We start from the raw sequence: 16446 nt of genomic DNA on the forward strand, positions 1-16446 counted from the left end.
TCAACCTTGAGGTCAGGACCCTATTTTGGGTCGCGAGACACTGAGAGGAGGTCGCCAGATGCCTTCAATAAACTGGGAATATTTTTTGAACAATTTGAGCCACTTTTGCTATATTTTAACCTCTTCATCACTTTTTTTGCAATATTTTTGCTCCTTTTGATGCATTAGGGTTAGGGTTAGCATTACTACATTACTCCCATGTCTGCCACTTCCCTATCAAATTTCAATGCTTTTTCTGCACATTTTTTCCACTTTCAAGACACTTTTGCCACTTATAAACCCTCTCCACCACTTTTCCCACCTATGTTGACCTATTATTGTCACCTTTAACCTCTTTTCACCATATTCCATGCTTATTTTTGCCAATTTAACCACATTCACAAATTGTATTCCCATTTTTTTCCAGTTTAAACTAAGTGTTCCGTTTCTGCCAATTTTAAGCCACTTTCTTTGTCCGTTTATAGCCACTCTAATTTGCAACTTTTAACCAATTTCTGTGGTTTTAAAAATCTCATTTCAGCACCTTTTCCATGGTTTTTGGTCACTTTTAACCCATTTTATTGCTGATTAAAACAGCTCTGTCTCCACATGCCTGTTCTTCAATGTTCATGTCTGTGTTCAACAGCCTTCAGGTACAGTGGATGGTCCCCGGTCTCTGGAACCTTGATTTTGGGGTTCGCGGGCTAAAAAGGTTGAGAACCACTGTTCATCTCTCCTTTGACATTCAACCTTTCACACTTTAAGAAACATTCCATCACCCTGCTACCCAAGCAACGGGAAGGCCCTGCTGACATTTATTTCTTCTGGACTTTGCTACTGATAATAATAAATAATAAAAAAAAAAAACTCACTTAGATCTGAAAAATTCCACTGCTGCAATGAGTCATGTTGACCTTTAGACTACCTCCAGCATGACAGGCCGGAATTGCACAAGTATAACCACTGCACATTGGAAAGAACATAAATGTTGTGAATTTTTTTTAATTATGACACATAAATAATGGACATTTATTCTGCAATAAGTATATTTTTTATAAGTTGAGCTGTAATTGGATAAAGTAACTGGTCATAAAATGTGAAGTTAGGGTGTTTTTTGTTGTTATTGTTGTTTTTTAGCAGAAAATGTCCAGTGATCTTAGACTATTATCTCTAAACAAACCCTAATAATAATTAATAAACAATTAAAAGCGCTGACGGCAGAGAAAGGTACTGCACAGATTGGGCTCTTCTGCAGCCGGGGCCCCCTGAATCACTGGCTTCATCTTCAATCTGAGCACCGAAAGCTCCTGGTTTGTGCATGAATAATTTACCTGAAGGAAAGTACTGTGAAAACCATCTGCTACCAAGTCTTTAACTGGTAACTCATACCTTCAGATAAGTGGCTTTGTTATGGGCTCCTGTTCTCACCTCAGTGCCTTCAGGTTACATTTGGAACGATGTGCCAGTTTGGAGCAGGTGCCAAACACTTCAAATAAGATGTTAAGGTTTCATTTATTCAGACAATTTTTTTTTTCAGGAAATATACTTTGATCTCTTGATGTGTTTCCTGAAAAATTGTTTAACACTTTATTCAAAAATAAAACCAAAAGAACTTGCTGGAATTATTACGTGGAAGTCAAGGACACATCAAAACGATCAGCAGACGCCTCTGAAGAAGACTGGCAGTTGACAGTCGAAACATGTCAGGAGATCAAAGTAATTTCCTGAAAAAAAGTTGTCTGAAATAATGAAGCCTTAACATATTATTGAAAAAGTATACAAAAAGAACTTGCTGGAATTAGTCTTTAAATAATTTTAATGTGCATCCTAATTAATATTCGATAAGTTTTTTTCAGCCAATGCCCTTCATAACTACATTAGAATATGAATCCTACAAACACATATTTTCCTTAACACAAAATTATTAACCTAACTTCCATATACAGTAACCTATTATCAGAGGTTTAAGTAACGGATTACAAGTACTCACAAGTTACTGTAATTGAATTGTTTTCATGGGTACTTTTTGAATATATTATTATTATGTACTTAAGTAAGTTTTAAAAGAAGTAAAGTCATTAGTTACATTTCTACACCCAACCATTCCTGAGTAAATTATTGTTTTATTTCCGCTTCATTGAACATAATCTATATGTTCTTAGTCGTTTCATTTTTTTTTTTTATCAACGCCCAGCCACTCTCTGTGGTTCACGTTGGAGGGTTTTTACCTCATATGTTGTTCCCCACATGGCACATTTTTCATGGCACTGTTTGAGTTCATAAATGTATCTATATTTAGAGATCATTTAAAAAAAAAAAAATTGAGTTGAATTCATTGTTTTTAGTTTTTATTTTATACAATGTACATTTTGACAAACCTTTTATTTTATACATGGAAAAGATGTGGAAAATGAATTAAGTTCTCTTCCTTTTTAAGTTTATACATGAGATGTTTACTGTATGCAAGGAAACCATGGCAAGATTTATTATGTCAAATAAACATGGGGAGGTGAAAGTAACTAGTAACTTTTATCTTGAGTACTGTTTCATTGAGCTGCTTTTTACTTGTACTTGAATACAATTTCAATCAATTCACAGTACTTCTACTTTTTATACCTCTGCCTATTATTAACCTTAATTTGACTTTTGACAGTTGGATTAACAGTATTTATTTATCTTTTTTTTTTTACTACAAAGATGATATCCGGAGTTGTTTATGTATGATTCTTTTGAAATGTGAAAAAATACCTAACTAGTCTTTTACTATTTACTATTTTTCTACTGCTGGTGGTCATTCATATACATTAATATATATAAGTCCCTCCTTCGTCCTATAGACCCCTATACAAATAGAAATGATTGCTAAGTGAGCCCGACTTTTTGTTTTTGGGACGGTCAATCAAAGTGAATGTGGAACTGTGCACGGAAACATGGCCGCACGTCACAACAGAAAATGGGTGAATATGATTTTGGCTCTTACCTGCCCCATAGACCTATATCATAGTGACCCGATGCGATCTTATGTTCCGCGATGAAAGAAAACTAGAGGCGTGGCTTCTGGTAGATTGCAGAAGCAGTGGGAGGGAGTGAGGCTGTTGATTGTTTCCCCAGGAATTAAAAAGTCAACTTTACACACAAACACACATCTACATCAGAGCTAATCTAGATGTAAAGCATGAGGTGGTCACAGGACAACCCTACTTTCATCACTTTTCTCTGCCTTGTCACCTGACCCTTCCCTGTGCTTTGGGAAAACATTGGTACCGTGTACACTGTGGACACCTGATACTTAAAGACAGCAGAGGAGACGTCTCAGTGAAGTGCTTACTTTGGTCTCTAATCAGCCTCTCAAGTTGCCTCAGGTTTAAACTGACTGAACCAGTCGGTTAAACAAGTTGTTCTATGTTTCCAGTCGTCAGCTACTTCTTATCGCGTTGCTTCACCTATGTAAGATTTTTTACTTTTGTCTTATTACAGCCCCCACGTTCATGAAATTCCTGGAAAAGTTATGGAATTTGAAAAACCGATTTTCCAGTCTTGAAAAGTCATGTTTTGTAAATATAGCCTATTTTATTTTAATGTTTAAATTCCAACCTTTGCTATTACTATAGAACGTTAAGCAAGTCCCTTAACCCCTAACACCTTGTGTTGTACATTGCTTTTAATAAATGTTTGCAAATTAAAAATGTAATTTTATTAGTTTTTTGTTTTCTGCCAGTTGGCCTTGAATAACTGTGGTTGCTTGTTGTAACCTGAGGGGAATGTCTATAAACCTGCCTTTAGTTTAATTTATTCTTTCAAGTTTTATTCCTTCTCAGCTTACATTATTTCTGTTGAATTGCAAACTACAACTGTTAAAGATGTGTTGCTAACAGCAGCTTAAAGTGGTGACAAGGTCTTACATTTTTTTTGAAAGGTTTTTAAAAAAGTCTCAAAAAGGTATTAAAATAAACCTCAGCATTTCTGCATTTATCCTGTATAAAAATAAACATGGTAGCACTATGTTTGTTGTTGTTTAATGTTACATTCAATAGCTGATGCATCTTTACTTTAAAAAATATATATAATACATTTGGTCACAGGCTGATTCAGTTGTAAGCTATCAGTAGGGTTGGTGTCAATTACATTTTTCAGTTACAATTACATTTTTAATTACCCATGTTCAATTACAATTCCATTACAATTACAGTGATCTGCATTTTTTCCAATTGCAATTGTTTGTTATCCTTAGATAATAATTTACAATTACGTTCCCAATTACGTCATTTCAATTACATTTAATCACAATTACTGAGCCTGAAATAAATAACCTAGGCAAGGCAAGGCAAGGCAAATTTATTTATATAGCGCATTTCATACTCAAGGCAACTCAATGTGCTTTACATGATAAAACATTCAATTGTTTAAAATCAATAAGAACATTTAAATCAATAAGAACATTTAAATCAATAAGAACATTTAAAATCATCAGTAAAATCAATTAAAATCATCAGTAAAATCATCATTACATCAACAACATTACAAAAAATCTCTCTCTCAATCATATGCAGTAGAGAAAAAAAGTGCCTTTAACTTTGATTTAAAAATGTTCACATTAGATACTGACTTCAGCTCCGCTGGCAGTTTGTTCCACTTCTTTGCAGCATAACAACTAAAAGCAGCATCACCATGTTTACTGTGAACTCTGGGCTCCACTATCTGATCTGTGTCCATAGATCTGAGAGACCTGCTGGGTTCATACCTGACTAACATGTCACTGATGTATTCTGGACCAAACCCATTCACAGATTTATACACCAGCAGCAGAACTTTAAAGTCTATTCTGAGGCTGACTGGGAGCCAGTGTAAAGACTTTAAAACTGGAGTAATGTGCTCTGACCTCTTTGTTCTGGTTAAGACCCGAGCTGCAGCGTTCTGAACCAGCTGTAGCTGTTTGATGCTCTTTTGGGGGATTCCTGTCAGAAGACCATTACAATAGTCCAGTCTGCTGGATATAAAAGCATGGACCAGTTTCTCCTGGTCTTTCTGAGCCATTAAACCTTTCACTCTGGAGATGTTCTTTAGGTGGTAGAAGGCTGTTTTTGTGATAGATTTGATCTGACTGCTGAATGTAAGATCTGAGTCAATCAGAACACCAAGGTTTTTGACTTGGTCTTTAGCTTTTAAAGATCGAGACTCAAGATAATTGCTGACAGCAGTCCTCTTTTCCTTGTTACCAAAGACAATCACCTCCGTCTTGTCATGGTTTAGTTGAAGGAAGTTTTCACTCATCCAGCAGTTTACTTTTTCTAAACAGTCACACAACACCTCAATGGGACCATGGTCATCTGGGTTCAGTGATAGATATAGTTGTGTGTCATCTGCATAGCTCTGATAATCAACCTTACAGTTCTGTAAAATTTGTCCTAAAGGAAGCATGTAAAGGTTAAACAGAAGGGGTCCAAGAACAGATCCCTGAGGAACCCCACAGGACATTGGTAATCTGTCAGATTCAAAGTTTCCAATGCTTACAAAATAGCTTCGCTCCTCCAAGTATGACTTAAACCATTGCATTACTTTTCCATTTAGTCCAACCCATGTTTGCAATCTGTGCAACAAAATTGTATGATCTACAGTGTCAAATGCAGCACTTAGATCCAATAGAATGAGAACAGATACTTTTCCTGAATCAGTGTTCAACCTTATGTCATTGATCACTTTGATAAGAGCAGTTTCAGTGCTGTGATGAGAACGAAAACCTGACTGAAATTTATCAAATATTTTGTTGAATGTTAAGAATTGACTCAGTTGGTTGAAGACCACCTTCTCAATGATCTTGGCCATGAATGGAAGGTTGCTGATTGGTCTATAGTTAGCCAGTATAGAGGCATCCAGTGTTCTCTTTTTTAACAGCGGTTTCACAGCAGCTACTTTCAGGGATTTTGGTACGGTGCCTGATTGGAATGAGCAGTTAATTATCTGACACAAATCAGCGACAATTGACTTTACAACAGTTTTAAAGAAGTTTGAGGGTATTGTGTCAAGGCAACACGTTGATGGATTCAGCTGCTGAACAGTCTCCTCTATTGTTTTTGGGTTCACTGTAATAAACTCTAACATTGTAGTTGACTCATCCCTCAGTGGTTGAAGCTGTTCAAGCTTTTTGTGATTTTGCTGGTTTGTTCTGATGTTTGACCTTATTGATTGTATTTTTTCATTGAAATATACAGCAAATTCATTGCATTTTCCAGCTGACAGTAATTCAGGGGCTATCTGATCTGGGGGGGTTGTGAGCTTTTCAATTACAGAAAACAACGTGCGAGAGTTGTTGACATTTTTGGCAATAATTTCAGAAAAGTATCGCTGCCTTGCTTTGAACAAGCCATCATTGACTTTTCGCAGACTTATTTTGTACAGTTCTAGATGAATTTGGAGTTTTGTTGATCTCCATTTACGCTCAGCTCTTCTACAGTCAGATTTCAAATTCTGCATTATCTCAGTCCTCCTCCAAGGTGTTTTCTGTGTGTTTGGTTTTCTCTTAGTTTTGATTGGAGCCACCACATCTATGACATTACAGACGTTTCTATTATACTCATCCAGAAGATCATCAACTGTCTCAGCACTCAATGTTGGTGTCATTGCTATGGCTTCCATAAACTGTGCACTTGTGTTCTCATTTATGTACCTTTTCTTTAAACACACATAACTAGGGGGAACAGATGTTACAGTCTCTAGGTCAAAAAAGACACAGAAATGATCAGATAGAGCTAAGTCTCTTACATCAACAGCAGAGTTATCAACACCTTTAGAGATAACCAGATCCAAAGTGTGACCTTGAGTGTGTGTCGGACCAGTCACATGTTGTGTAAGACCAAAAGTATCCATTAAAGCATACAGTTCTTTGGCAGTATTGTCCATGTTATTGTCTACATGAATATTTAAGTCACCTGTTATTATTAAAAAGTTGTATTCAGTGCATACAACTGACAGCAGTTCAGCAAACTCATCCATGAATTCTCCAGAATATTTTGGGGGTCTATAAATGACTAAAAACAGAACTCTTGAATCACCCTTCAGTAAGAATGACATATATTCAAAGGAGATAAAATCACCAAATGTTATTTCTTTGCACTGAAATATTGATTTAAAAATGGCAGCAACTCCACCACCTTTCCTGCAAGTACGACACTTATTTAAATAAATAAAGTCTTGTGGTGCACTTTCATTGAGAATAGTATTACTGATACCATCATTCAACCATGTTTCAACCATGTTTCATTGAGAAATAAAAAGTCCAAGTGATGTGTCAAAATAAAATCATTAATTATTAGTGACTTGTTAACAAGAGATCTAACATTAAGAAGAGCTAATTTTAAAGACTTTACTGGAGACACTGGTGGACTTTTTGGATGACATGTTATAGGAGTCAAATTTTTATCTCTCTAAAGCTTTTTGCTTTTCTTTAATTTCACAATTTTACCTGTGTTACCTGTCACCACAGGAATTAAAGAAGCTGCATTAACTCCATAGGGCCCTGACTTTTTCTGGTTGTTCCTAAGAATAGAGCTATTGCAGTCTGGACCCAGCACACATCAGGCCTGTGTCGCTCTAAGTTGAACACAGCTGGCCTGAGGAGAAGAGTGATCCTGAGCCTGGTATCGTCGAGGAGGAATGGGTGGTGCAGATTGACCATGGTGGGGTAAAGGGTGGGGTGTCAGTCTTGTGCCAGCCAGAACCAGCTCGTTCATCTGGGCAGTTAAATCCAAGAAGGCAGGGGTAGGAGAGAAGCTGGATGAGGTGGAAGTAGGTGAATTTTGGGGTGAAGCAGGTGGGTCCTGAGATGCGGGGGTTGGGTTGACCTCTTCATTTTGGCGATAATAAAAGTTAACCTTCCTCTTGTGTTAGCTTTCTATTAGCGTCTTTTATGATAACTGGTTCTAAATCAGCTGTAAAATACACCAAAAACCAATATCTAATTTCTGTCCTATCAATTGGTTCCATTGTTAGGCTTCCTGATAAATAAAAATATAGGTTTTTATATTTTTTGGTGTGGATGTCTGAGCCTTTTTTGTGTCATTATACCCCTAGATTTCTTTTTTTTTTTATGTTAAAATGTTGGGACGCTTGACATGAAACATATTTTAATAATTGTGAACTACATAGAACTGTACATAAAACTGTAAAACGGTTATGCGTTTAATTATAATATATTTAAATGATAGTTTTCATGGCAATAACAATTAGAAAGTCAATTATCCAAACTCATTTGCCATTTAATTATGATTACGACAGCAACAGATAGTTCAAATTACAAATATAATCGCACCATAATTGTAATTAATTATCAATTACACAATGACAATTATAATTGACCCCAACCCTGGCTATCAGATTCATCACACCGAGAGATAGCAAGAAAAAAAATGGACAGTAATGTTCTGCCTATATTATTTGTACATTTGTTCTTTGTTTTTGGGGGTAAAAGTTTGTTTATTTGCCTTTGACAACTATTAAATAGCAGCAGTAATGTTGACGTCGACTATAAGATGTTGAGGTTATAGTTGCAGATCAAAACGTGTCAGAAATAATGCACAATATATACGTTTGAAGCCAGTGGGGTTCAAAAGAGAGACTTAAAAAGTAGGGCTGGGACTTTATTGCCTTAATTGCGATTAATTAATATCAGAAAAATAACGCACTAAGAAAATAACTCATTGAATTGCTTTTTTTTTTTTTATTATTATTTTAGCACCTAGTGATGAAAATAATAAACAGTTTTGTTATTAGAGTTTTCATTGATTCAGTCATATAACAAAAATCCATTTAAACTGAAAAAGTTGCTTCTTGTGTCAAATATTGTTAAGCGATTAATCCAGATTAATAAATTACAGAGTCTCTAATTAATTAGAATGATTTTTATTAATGGAGTCTATTAAGAATATTACCGAGGTAAAGTTATGGCTGAACTGTGTATAGTTATGGTTGTTTTTTAAACAGCTTTGAGCTGATCATTAGTGCCTGTTTCATTTATTTACCGACTATGTTTCTGTGCAGAAAGTCCAAAAGCACAATAGTAAAAAAAAAAATAAAAAAATTTGGGTAACACGATATAATAACTGTCCATTATGAGTAGTTAATAGATCATTAATAAACTGTTAGACGATGAGTTATAAATAGTTTGTTGAATATTTGCTAACAGTTAAAGATTTAAAACTGTCTCTTATACATAGCCATTAGATAATTTACAATGTGTTAATTACATGTTGACTGTATGTTGATGATTTATAACTATACCTTATAAAGTGGTAATAGAAATACTACTATTAAACTATTTACTAATGGCTTGTTAAGTTTCAGTTAAAACTTTATATACGTTATTGGGGCGTTATTCCTCATTTACTAACATATATAAAGTTATTATTATTGGTATATAAGTTGGTCAAGAGCTACAGGAAACGTCCGACATCTGTAATCTTTAAAGGTTTCTGTACTAAATATTAAGTTCTGTTTTTCTATTGTATCAAATACTTATTTTATGCAATAAAATGAAAATTAATTATTTGAAAATCATACAATGTTTTTTTGTGGATTTTTTTTTTAATAAAAATGACGGACCTCTCCAGTCTTTAAAAGTGTGAAAACCTGCAAAATGTGCAGTGAATCAAATACTTCATCAATCATCAACATACAGTCAACATGTAATTTATATATTGTAAAGTAACGGCTTATAAGTTATTCTATTGGCCATAAGACACAGTTCAAGAAAACTGTTGGCAAATATTCAACAAGCAATTTACACATTATTAATGATCTATTAACTACTTATAACAGATAGATATTATCAAGTGTTATCAAAATGTGTTCATAATTTGGTTTTTAAAACAAAAACGATAACTTCAAATGTTACGGTTTAGATTTGAAATAAAACCTTTATGGCTCAGTTTAATGACTAATGACTAAAAGACTAATCCCTGATTGCAGATGACACTCCTGTTGATCTTTTTTAATGTCTAGATATAAATGATGTGTCAGCACTACTTGTGAACAAACACAGGTCAGAGACGCTACCTTTTTTTTTTTTTTGGCAGCTGATGTAACTTTATGATTTTTTACTCGTTATCAGCCTGAGATTATTGAGCCAAATGAAAGGGCAAAGGAAACGCTCACAAAGGGAGGAAACTGTAACCTCTAATGAAGGTGACCAAGAGCTGCCTGAGTGAAACTGCAGCTCAACAGAGCCCCCTACTGGTTACACATGAGACTCCATCTGCACTCAACCACAAACTTCATTGACTTGTATTCTAATAATAAAATATAAGGTTTGTGGAGCTTTATTTCCCCCTAAAACATTTTTTTTAACCTAGATATTGCATTTTTTTTAAATTTTCAGGCCGCTGTAATAGACTCTGTCATAGATAGACCGAGCTGCTCATGGGTCGTTCTGATTGGAACTTTAGCTTCCTCTGATTGGTCTCACAGCTCCGTCTCTTTCTCGTGCTTCAGGATGTACCCGATTAAAGAGGTTCCTGTGGAGGCCGAGGCCCTGACGGACTGGCTTTATCAGAGGTTTGTGGAGAAGGAAGAGCTGCTGGCCCACTTCTACGACACAGGTACAGACACTAGTGCAATAATCAGAGTTTAGAGTTTCAACTACGATTCACCATCTGCATGTCACGATACTATATATAGATCACTAATTACAAATTTTTTGCCTTTTTTTTTACTAGTACTAAATGGTGTGAAATACAATTTATTATAATTTTTTTTAACTTGTGAGAACAAGTAAATTATAACTAACTATAATAAATACAATAAAATATAAATATAAGTAGGCCTACAAGAAATATAAGATAATATTAATAAGAATATAAATACAATATATAAATAAATGCTAACTATAATAAATAATAATATAATTATAACAATAATATATTTGTAAATTGTAACAAACTATGATATAATTATGAATATAATATAAAAGTACAAATATCAAAATCAAGTAATATGTTTATCAAACTCTCAAATTCTTTTTTGCTTTTCTTCAACAGATTCTGATTCTGTTATTAAAGTATGTTTTATGAAAATAAAGTGTACTCAACTTCCAAGTAAAGTATTTTAACAAGGTCTGATGTGATTCACTGACGCGTTTACGTGCTATGCTTACGTCAGCACAATTAAATGTTTTTTTTCTGTAATAAAACCTTTGAGAATAAAGTCGAGATTTATTAACAAATCGACTCCTTGTATTTTGAGTCAATTTTTTATTTTTCAACTTTAATCTCTTGTTTTCTACTTACATTTTTACATTATATTTAAACTTTATTGTCAAAAATCATAATTGGCCCTAATCCATTTCCGTACAGAGGTGACAAGTAACAAAATACAAATACTTATTTACTGAACTTTACTTTTTTTAAAACAAATATCTGTACTTTCTACTCCTTACATTTTAAGAATCAGCTCGTTACTTTTAAGACTTTCAAAGATGACGCGACGACGTAGAAAGACGCAAAGCAACAATCGCGATGCTGCTTGTGAACGCTTCAGTTTCAGACCAAAAAGACCACGTCTTCATTCCAGAAACATGGAGAACATGATTCTCTTAAGACTAAATTAAAAATGTTACTAGTTTAGTTTTTATGATTCACATTTTCAAGTTTAAAAAAAAAAAATGTTAAACTCAAAGCTGCTCTGGGTGTAATTGAGCATTTGTTTTTTCTTTTCTTGAAACATTTACAAATTTGATTCATAATGAATGCTAATTATCCAGGTGTTTATAAAGGGGAACATATTGAGTTTATTTCCATGTACCAGTTTTCTGCAAGTTCTTAAAAATAAAACAAAAAGTTAACTTCAATACTTTTACCAGAGTCATTTTTTATCTATAGTTTGACTTGAATATTGAACGCTAGTACTTTTGCCATTTCCGCTTCCGTCCCAAAGCATGTTTTTGTACTTAGTTGAAATGTTTATTTTCCTCTTCCAGGATCGTTCCCTCCTTCAGACGGACAGAAGGAGGCGTCCTCCCGGCAGATGACGCTGGACCCCGTGTGGCTCTGCATCATCCAGTCGTTTGCGTTCGCCTCTGGCTTCATATGGTACAGCGTCCTCCAGTACCTCTACTGCTGTGTATTCTGAGTTGGCTGATGAAGTCCTTAATGGGTCCACTGGAAGAAAAAAAAAAAAGCCTCAGGATCAGCCGCCGTGTGGCCCCTCCCCCTCCCCCCTTTCCTCCTTACGATGGATGAATGTACGTTTGTGGAGAAGAAGCTCAACGGGATCCAAAAAAAACCAAACATATGAAGTCATATGATGAACCTGGTCACGACTGGCACACAAATCCTTTTGATGCTCGAGCGCTCGCTGCAGAATAATCTCTCACTGGTCACGCCTCACATTTTGATGTTTACACACACACACACACACACACACACACACACACACACACACACAGCGGACTTTTTATTCAGAGGTGACTAAACGAGGCTCAGGACTCCTCCAGACGATGCTCTGGACTCCAAAACTCTCCTCCTCTCCTAGGCTTTGACGTTGTAGTTTTAAAAGAAAAAAAAAAGGATAAACGAGTGTGTGTTTGTGTGCGTGGAGGATGTGACTACAAAGATTAAATGTCTGCCCCTGATTCTTCTTCTTCCTGAAAAGAGTCGATGAAGCCAACTGGACGTCTTTCTTCAAGCCGGCCCCAAGGGACGGGATCGGTTGGTTGACCTGCTGGAGTGAGCAGCTAGCGGACGCTACGCTAACGCTGAGGCTGAAGCTGCTCCTCTGGCCTCCATTGCACTAAGTATCCATACTGCCCTATAACTGCTCCCTGAATGCTAGCTGTCACATTTCTTCTTCTTCTTTTTCCCCCTTCATAAACTTTCATATCCTCAAAGAAATACTAGTTATTTTTTTGTTATTTTGTTTTTGTTATTTGACTCATTTTCTTTTTCCACCCATCTGCAGTATTCTGAGAAAACACGGACTGAAAGGTCATGTTTACACTGATGATGATGTTTGACTCCATTTAAAACTCATTTTTCGTAACAGAGTGAAAATGTGCCATAATTTTTAATTTTTATTTTTTTTAATTAGATTTTTTTTTTGATGAAATGGCAACAACGTGGGGTGAAATCACCTCTAAAAATGAACTTTTTTTGCGTTCGTACAGTTTTTTGTTTTGTTTTTTTTTTTTTCTGCTCCATGTGCAGCTACACAAAGCAGCAGGGTTAGAGGATGGTTTCAGAAAAAAGGCGGAGACTCTTAATAACGTTCCCATTGGACAATACTTAGTTTTACAAATACTTAAGCCATATGCTTAGTGTCGTCTGGGCGAGGCAAAATACCAGATTTTTTGTTTGTTTTTGTTTTCTGTTATGTCTGCCCTAATGTTTAGCAGAGTCTACAATAGAGATTATGGCTTACAGACAAATAGGTGTCATTACTGTACATTTACAGCATAACCTGCCTACGTGAGTGAGTGTGTGTGTATGTGTATGTGTGTGTGTTTGGTTGTCTCTCCCAAAAACTTTGTGATACACGCCATCATCGCCGTGGTGGCAGTTTTGAAGTTTGTTTTTTTTTAGTTTTTTTGTTTTGTTTTTTTTTGAATGATAATAATACCCGTTGTCCTCATGTCGGTGTGTGTTTTCAATCTTGTACATAAGGAAGTTTGAGGAAGAGGGAAGTTGTTGTTGGAAGTGACTTTTGGTCTGTGGTCATTTCAGAGAATTTTATTTTCAGAGACAAAATGTTTTAAAGAAAGAGAAAGAAGAAGAAAAGCTGTTTTGTCGTCACATCTCAGTGTTATTCTGTTTGTAGTTTTTTAAAATCTGGACTGTTAACGTGTCCTTTTCGAGGTAGAGCTGCTGTAGGTTTACCTGCACGACGACAATTCACACATTCAGCTGGATTTAGTGGGAAATAAAAAAAAGTTTCCAGAGCTCCAGGTTTAACGCTGTGTCCTCGCATTTGTTCTCGCCAAATGTTTGGTTAAAAATTGGTTTAGGGGGCGGAGTTATCTTATCACTCGAGTGAGGTAAGGGATGGCTCTACAATGACGCGGCTGTTCTCTTGAATGTACTCGTGTCGTGTTTTTTGAGCTTAGCCTCCTTTAACTGAGAGATATTGAGCAGCAGTAACGAAAGATCACTGTTGTAATTAATTTACATCCAATGTTGTTGGTTTTTTGTTGTTCTTTTTCTGCTGTCCTCCCGCTGTGCCACTGTTGACTTAAAGAAATAAACCCTGTGAAATGCAAAAAAAAAAAGGGCTACCTGATGAGGTAGGAGCAAACATTACCGTAGAACCCAAGCTGTTCTTTCACCCTGCGGCTCTTTTCCATACCCCTCCACGGTGAGAATGACTCGAAATTTAGGCTTCACATATTTTTTTTTTTTTTTTTTTTTTACTTTTTCTGCCTTTTTTTATCGTTTCAAAAAAAAGTTTCCAAAGAAGGCAGGAAAATGAGGTTTGCAAAGATGTGGGTTTTAGGAAATAAACACATTCGGGATTTAAAACAAATGACACCAGAACTTTCTGTATTGTTTTATTTTTTCATTTTGTACTTCTCCTTTTAAGTCCTAGTTGCACAGCCATTTTACAACACAACAAACTTGTGCTGGAATAAAACATCATAAACCTCCTGCTGTGAAATTTTTATTTATTGTTTACAAGTGTATCTATACTCTACACATGTGACTGTGGAAAAAATGGGAGAAAAAACATTATTTTTATGCTTTCATTGCATTAATGAGACGATTAAATCTTTCTTGGTCGGTCTTTAAAATTCAGTGACTCATAATATTTCAAGTAAATGAAAATTGTTGGGTTTTTTTGCCCATTCTTGTTAATCATTGTTAAAATTGACCAAAAATGGTGTGAAAGGGTTTGTTTGTTTGTTTTTTTTTAAAACCACATAAAATTGGTTAAAAGTCGCAAATTAGAGTGGCCAAAAACAGACAGAAATAGTGGTAAAAAGGGTTGAAAGGGTCAATATTGGTTTGAAAGTGACAGAAATAGTGTAGTGTAATGTAATTTTAGTAGAAAAATTACTGTAAACTAACAAATTATGGGCAAATCTTGAATGTGGTTAAATTGGCAAAATAAGCATGGAATACGATAAAAATAATGGGTCAACATATGCGACTTTAGGTGGTAAAAGTGGTGCAAAGGGTTTATACGCAGAAACTATTTAAATTTGATGAGAAATGGGAGTAATGTAGCAAAAAAGCATTAAAAAAGAGCAAAAATATGTTAAGGAAAAGTGATGAAAATAGGTTAAAATATGGCAAAGTTTGGTGTAGTTGCAGAAAAATGGTAAAATGTATTTTTTAAAATGGGCTCAAATTGTAAAATTTAAAAAAAAAACTTAGTTTCTTGAAGGCATCTGGTGTCCCCCTCCCAGAGTCTCGGTGACTCTAAATGGGGTGCTGACCCCAAGGTTGAGAACCCGTGTATTAGTGGAGCAGATTTGTATTATTTTGTCCAGTTGTTTATAAATGGGTTGAATCGTGTGTGCTCTAAAAACACATCGGCCATGGAAATGTGTTCTGAAAATGAACAATTCAGCTAAATCCGGTTTTCCACTTTTATCTTGAAAAGTGCAGAAACATTTGTGTAGATTTCCTCTCGTGGAATGAGTCTGAACCAGGCTGCGTCCGAATAGTCCCTCCTATCTCCTTTCCTATCCACTTTTCCATAACCTCGTGGATGACGTCACGGGTTAAGGAAAGGTGTTAGGAGAGGAGTTAGGGAAAGGCTATCACGTTTGTTTTGACAATCAGGCGCACTTTAACTAGGTGACGTAATAATCTGACGGCCGCGAAGGTTAGTGACGTCTGCCGTGATGAAAAAACTACACATTTCTGAAAATAGACTAAAAGCTCATTTATAACACTTTCTGCTGACATAATCTAAAAAAATCACACGCTTTGAATGTAAATCAAAGGAAAAGAGGCTACCATGGTTACGAGGAACAAAAGTGAAACTAAGAGAACATCACGTTGAGAATGGTTGACACTCACCTTCCACTCCGAAATATGAATTGTGTTGAATAAAACATAATGTGGCTAAAAATGTCTCTGATTCCTTTTTATGTCAGTTAAACGGATAAACTATGGCTTACATTTAATAATATATGGGTTATAGATTATTTAAAGTTGTTCAAGGGATTATTGCATGATAACTGACATGATCTCCGTTACTTATCGTGAGTCTCCGTAAGCGCTCGGGTGCTTGTTTCCCTTTAAATGTTGTCGCCGCAAGGAATTGTGGGTCAGCATTATCTGGTTTCCTTTGGTAAAGGATGCATCAGTGTTTCCTAGGCTGAAGGAGGTTATAAAGGAAGCATTGAGTCTCCTTTCCTTAGCTTAAAGAAAATTGGGATGCTCTTTATCATGGCCAAAACTTCTGGGGGTTAAGGAAGAGTGGATAGGAAAGGAAATAGGAGATATTATTATTTTTTATACCTCTGAGTTGTAACTGAAG

At 35.5% G+C, this 16446-nt stretch overlaps 1 protein-coding gene across 1 annotated transcript in view; it reads left to right on the forward strand.

Moving 5' to 3' along the window:
• lpgat1 (lysophosphatidylglycerol acyltransferase 1) overlaps nt 1-14602 on the forward strand; it is a 57281-nt gene extending 42679 nt beyond the window's left edge. Inside the window, exons 7-8 of the mRNA XM_028439440.1 lie at nt 10462-10568; nt 11945-14602. Of these exons, the coding sequence (XP_028295241.1) occupies nt 10462-10568; nt 11945-12096 (259 nt within the window). The 3' untranslated portion in view covers nt 12097-14602. The remainder of the gene's footprint in view (nt 1-10461; nt 10569-11944) is intronic.
• Nucleotides 14603-16446: the final 1844 nt, after the last annotated feature.

This window comes from Gouania willdenowi, chromosome 24, assembly GCF_900634775.1.
Source record: "Gouania willdenowi chromosome 24, fGouWil2.1, whole genome shotgun sequence".
Lineage (NCBI taxonomy): Eukaryota > Metazoa > Chordata > Actinopteri > Blenniiformes > Gobiesocidae > Gouania > Gouania willdenowi.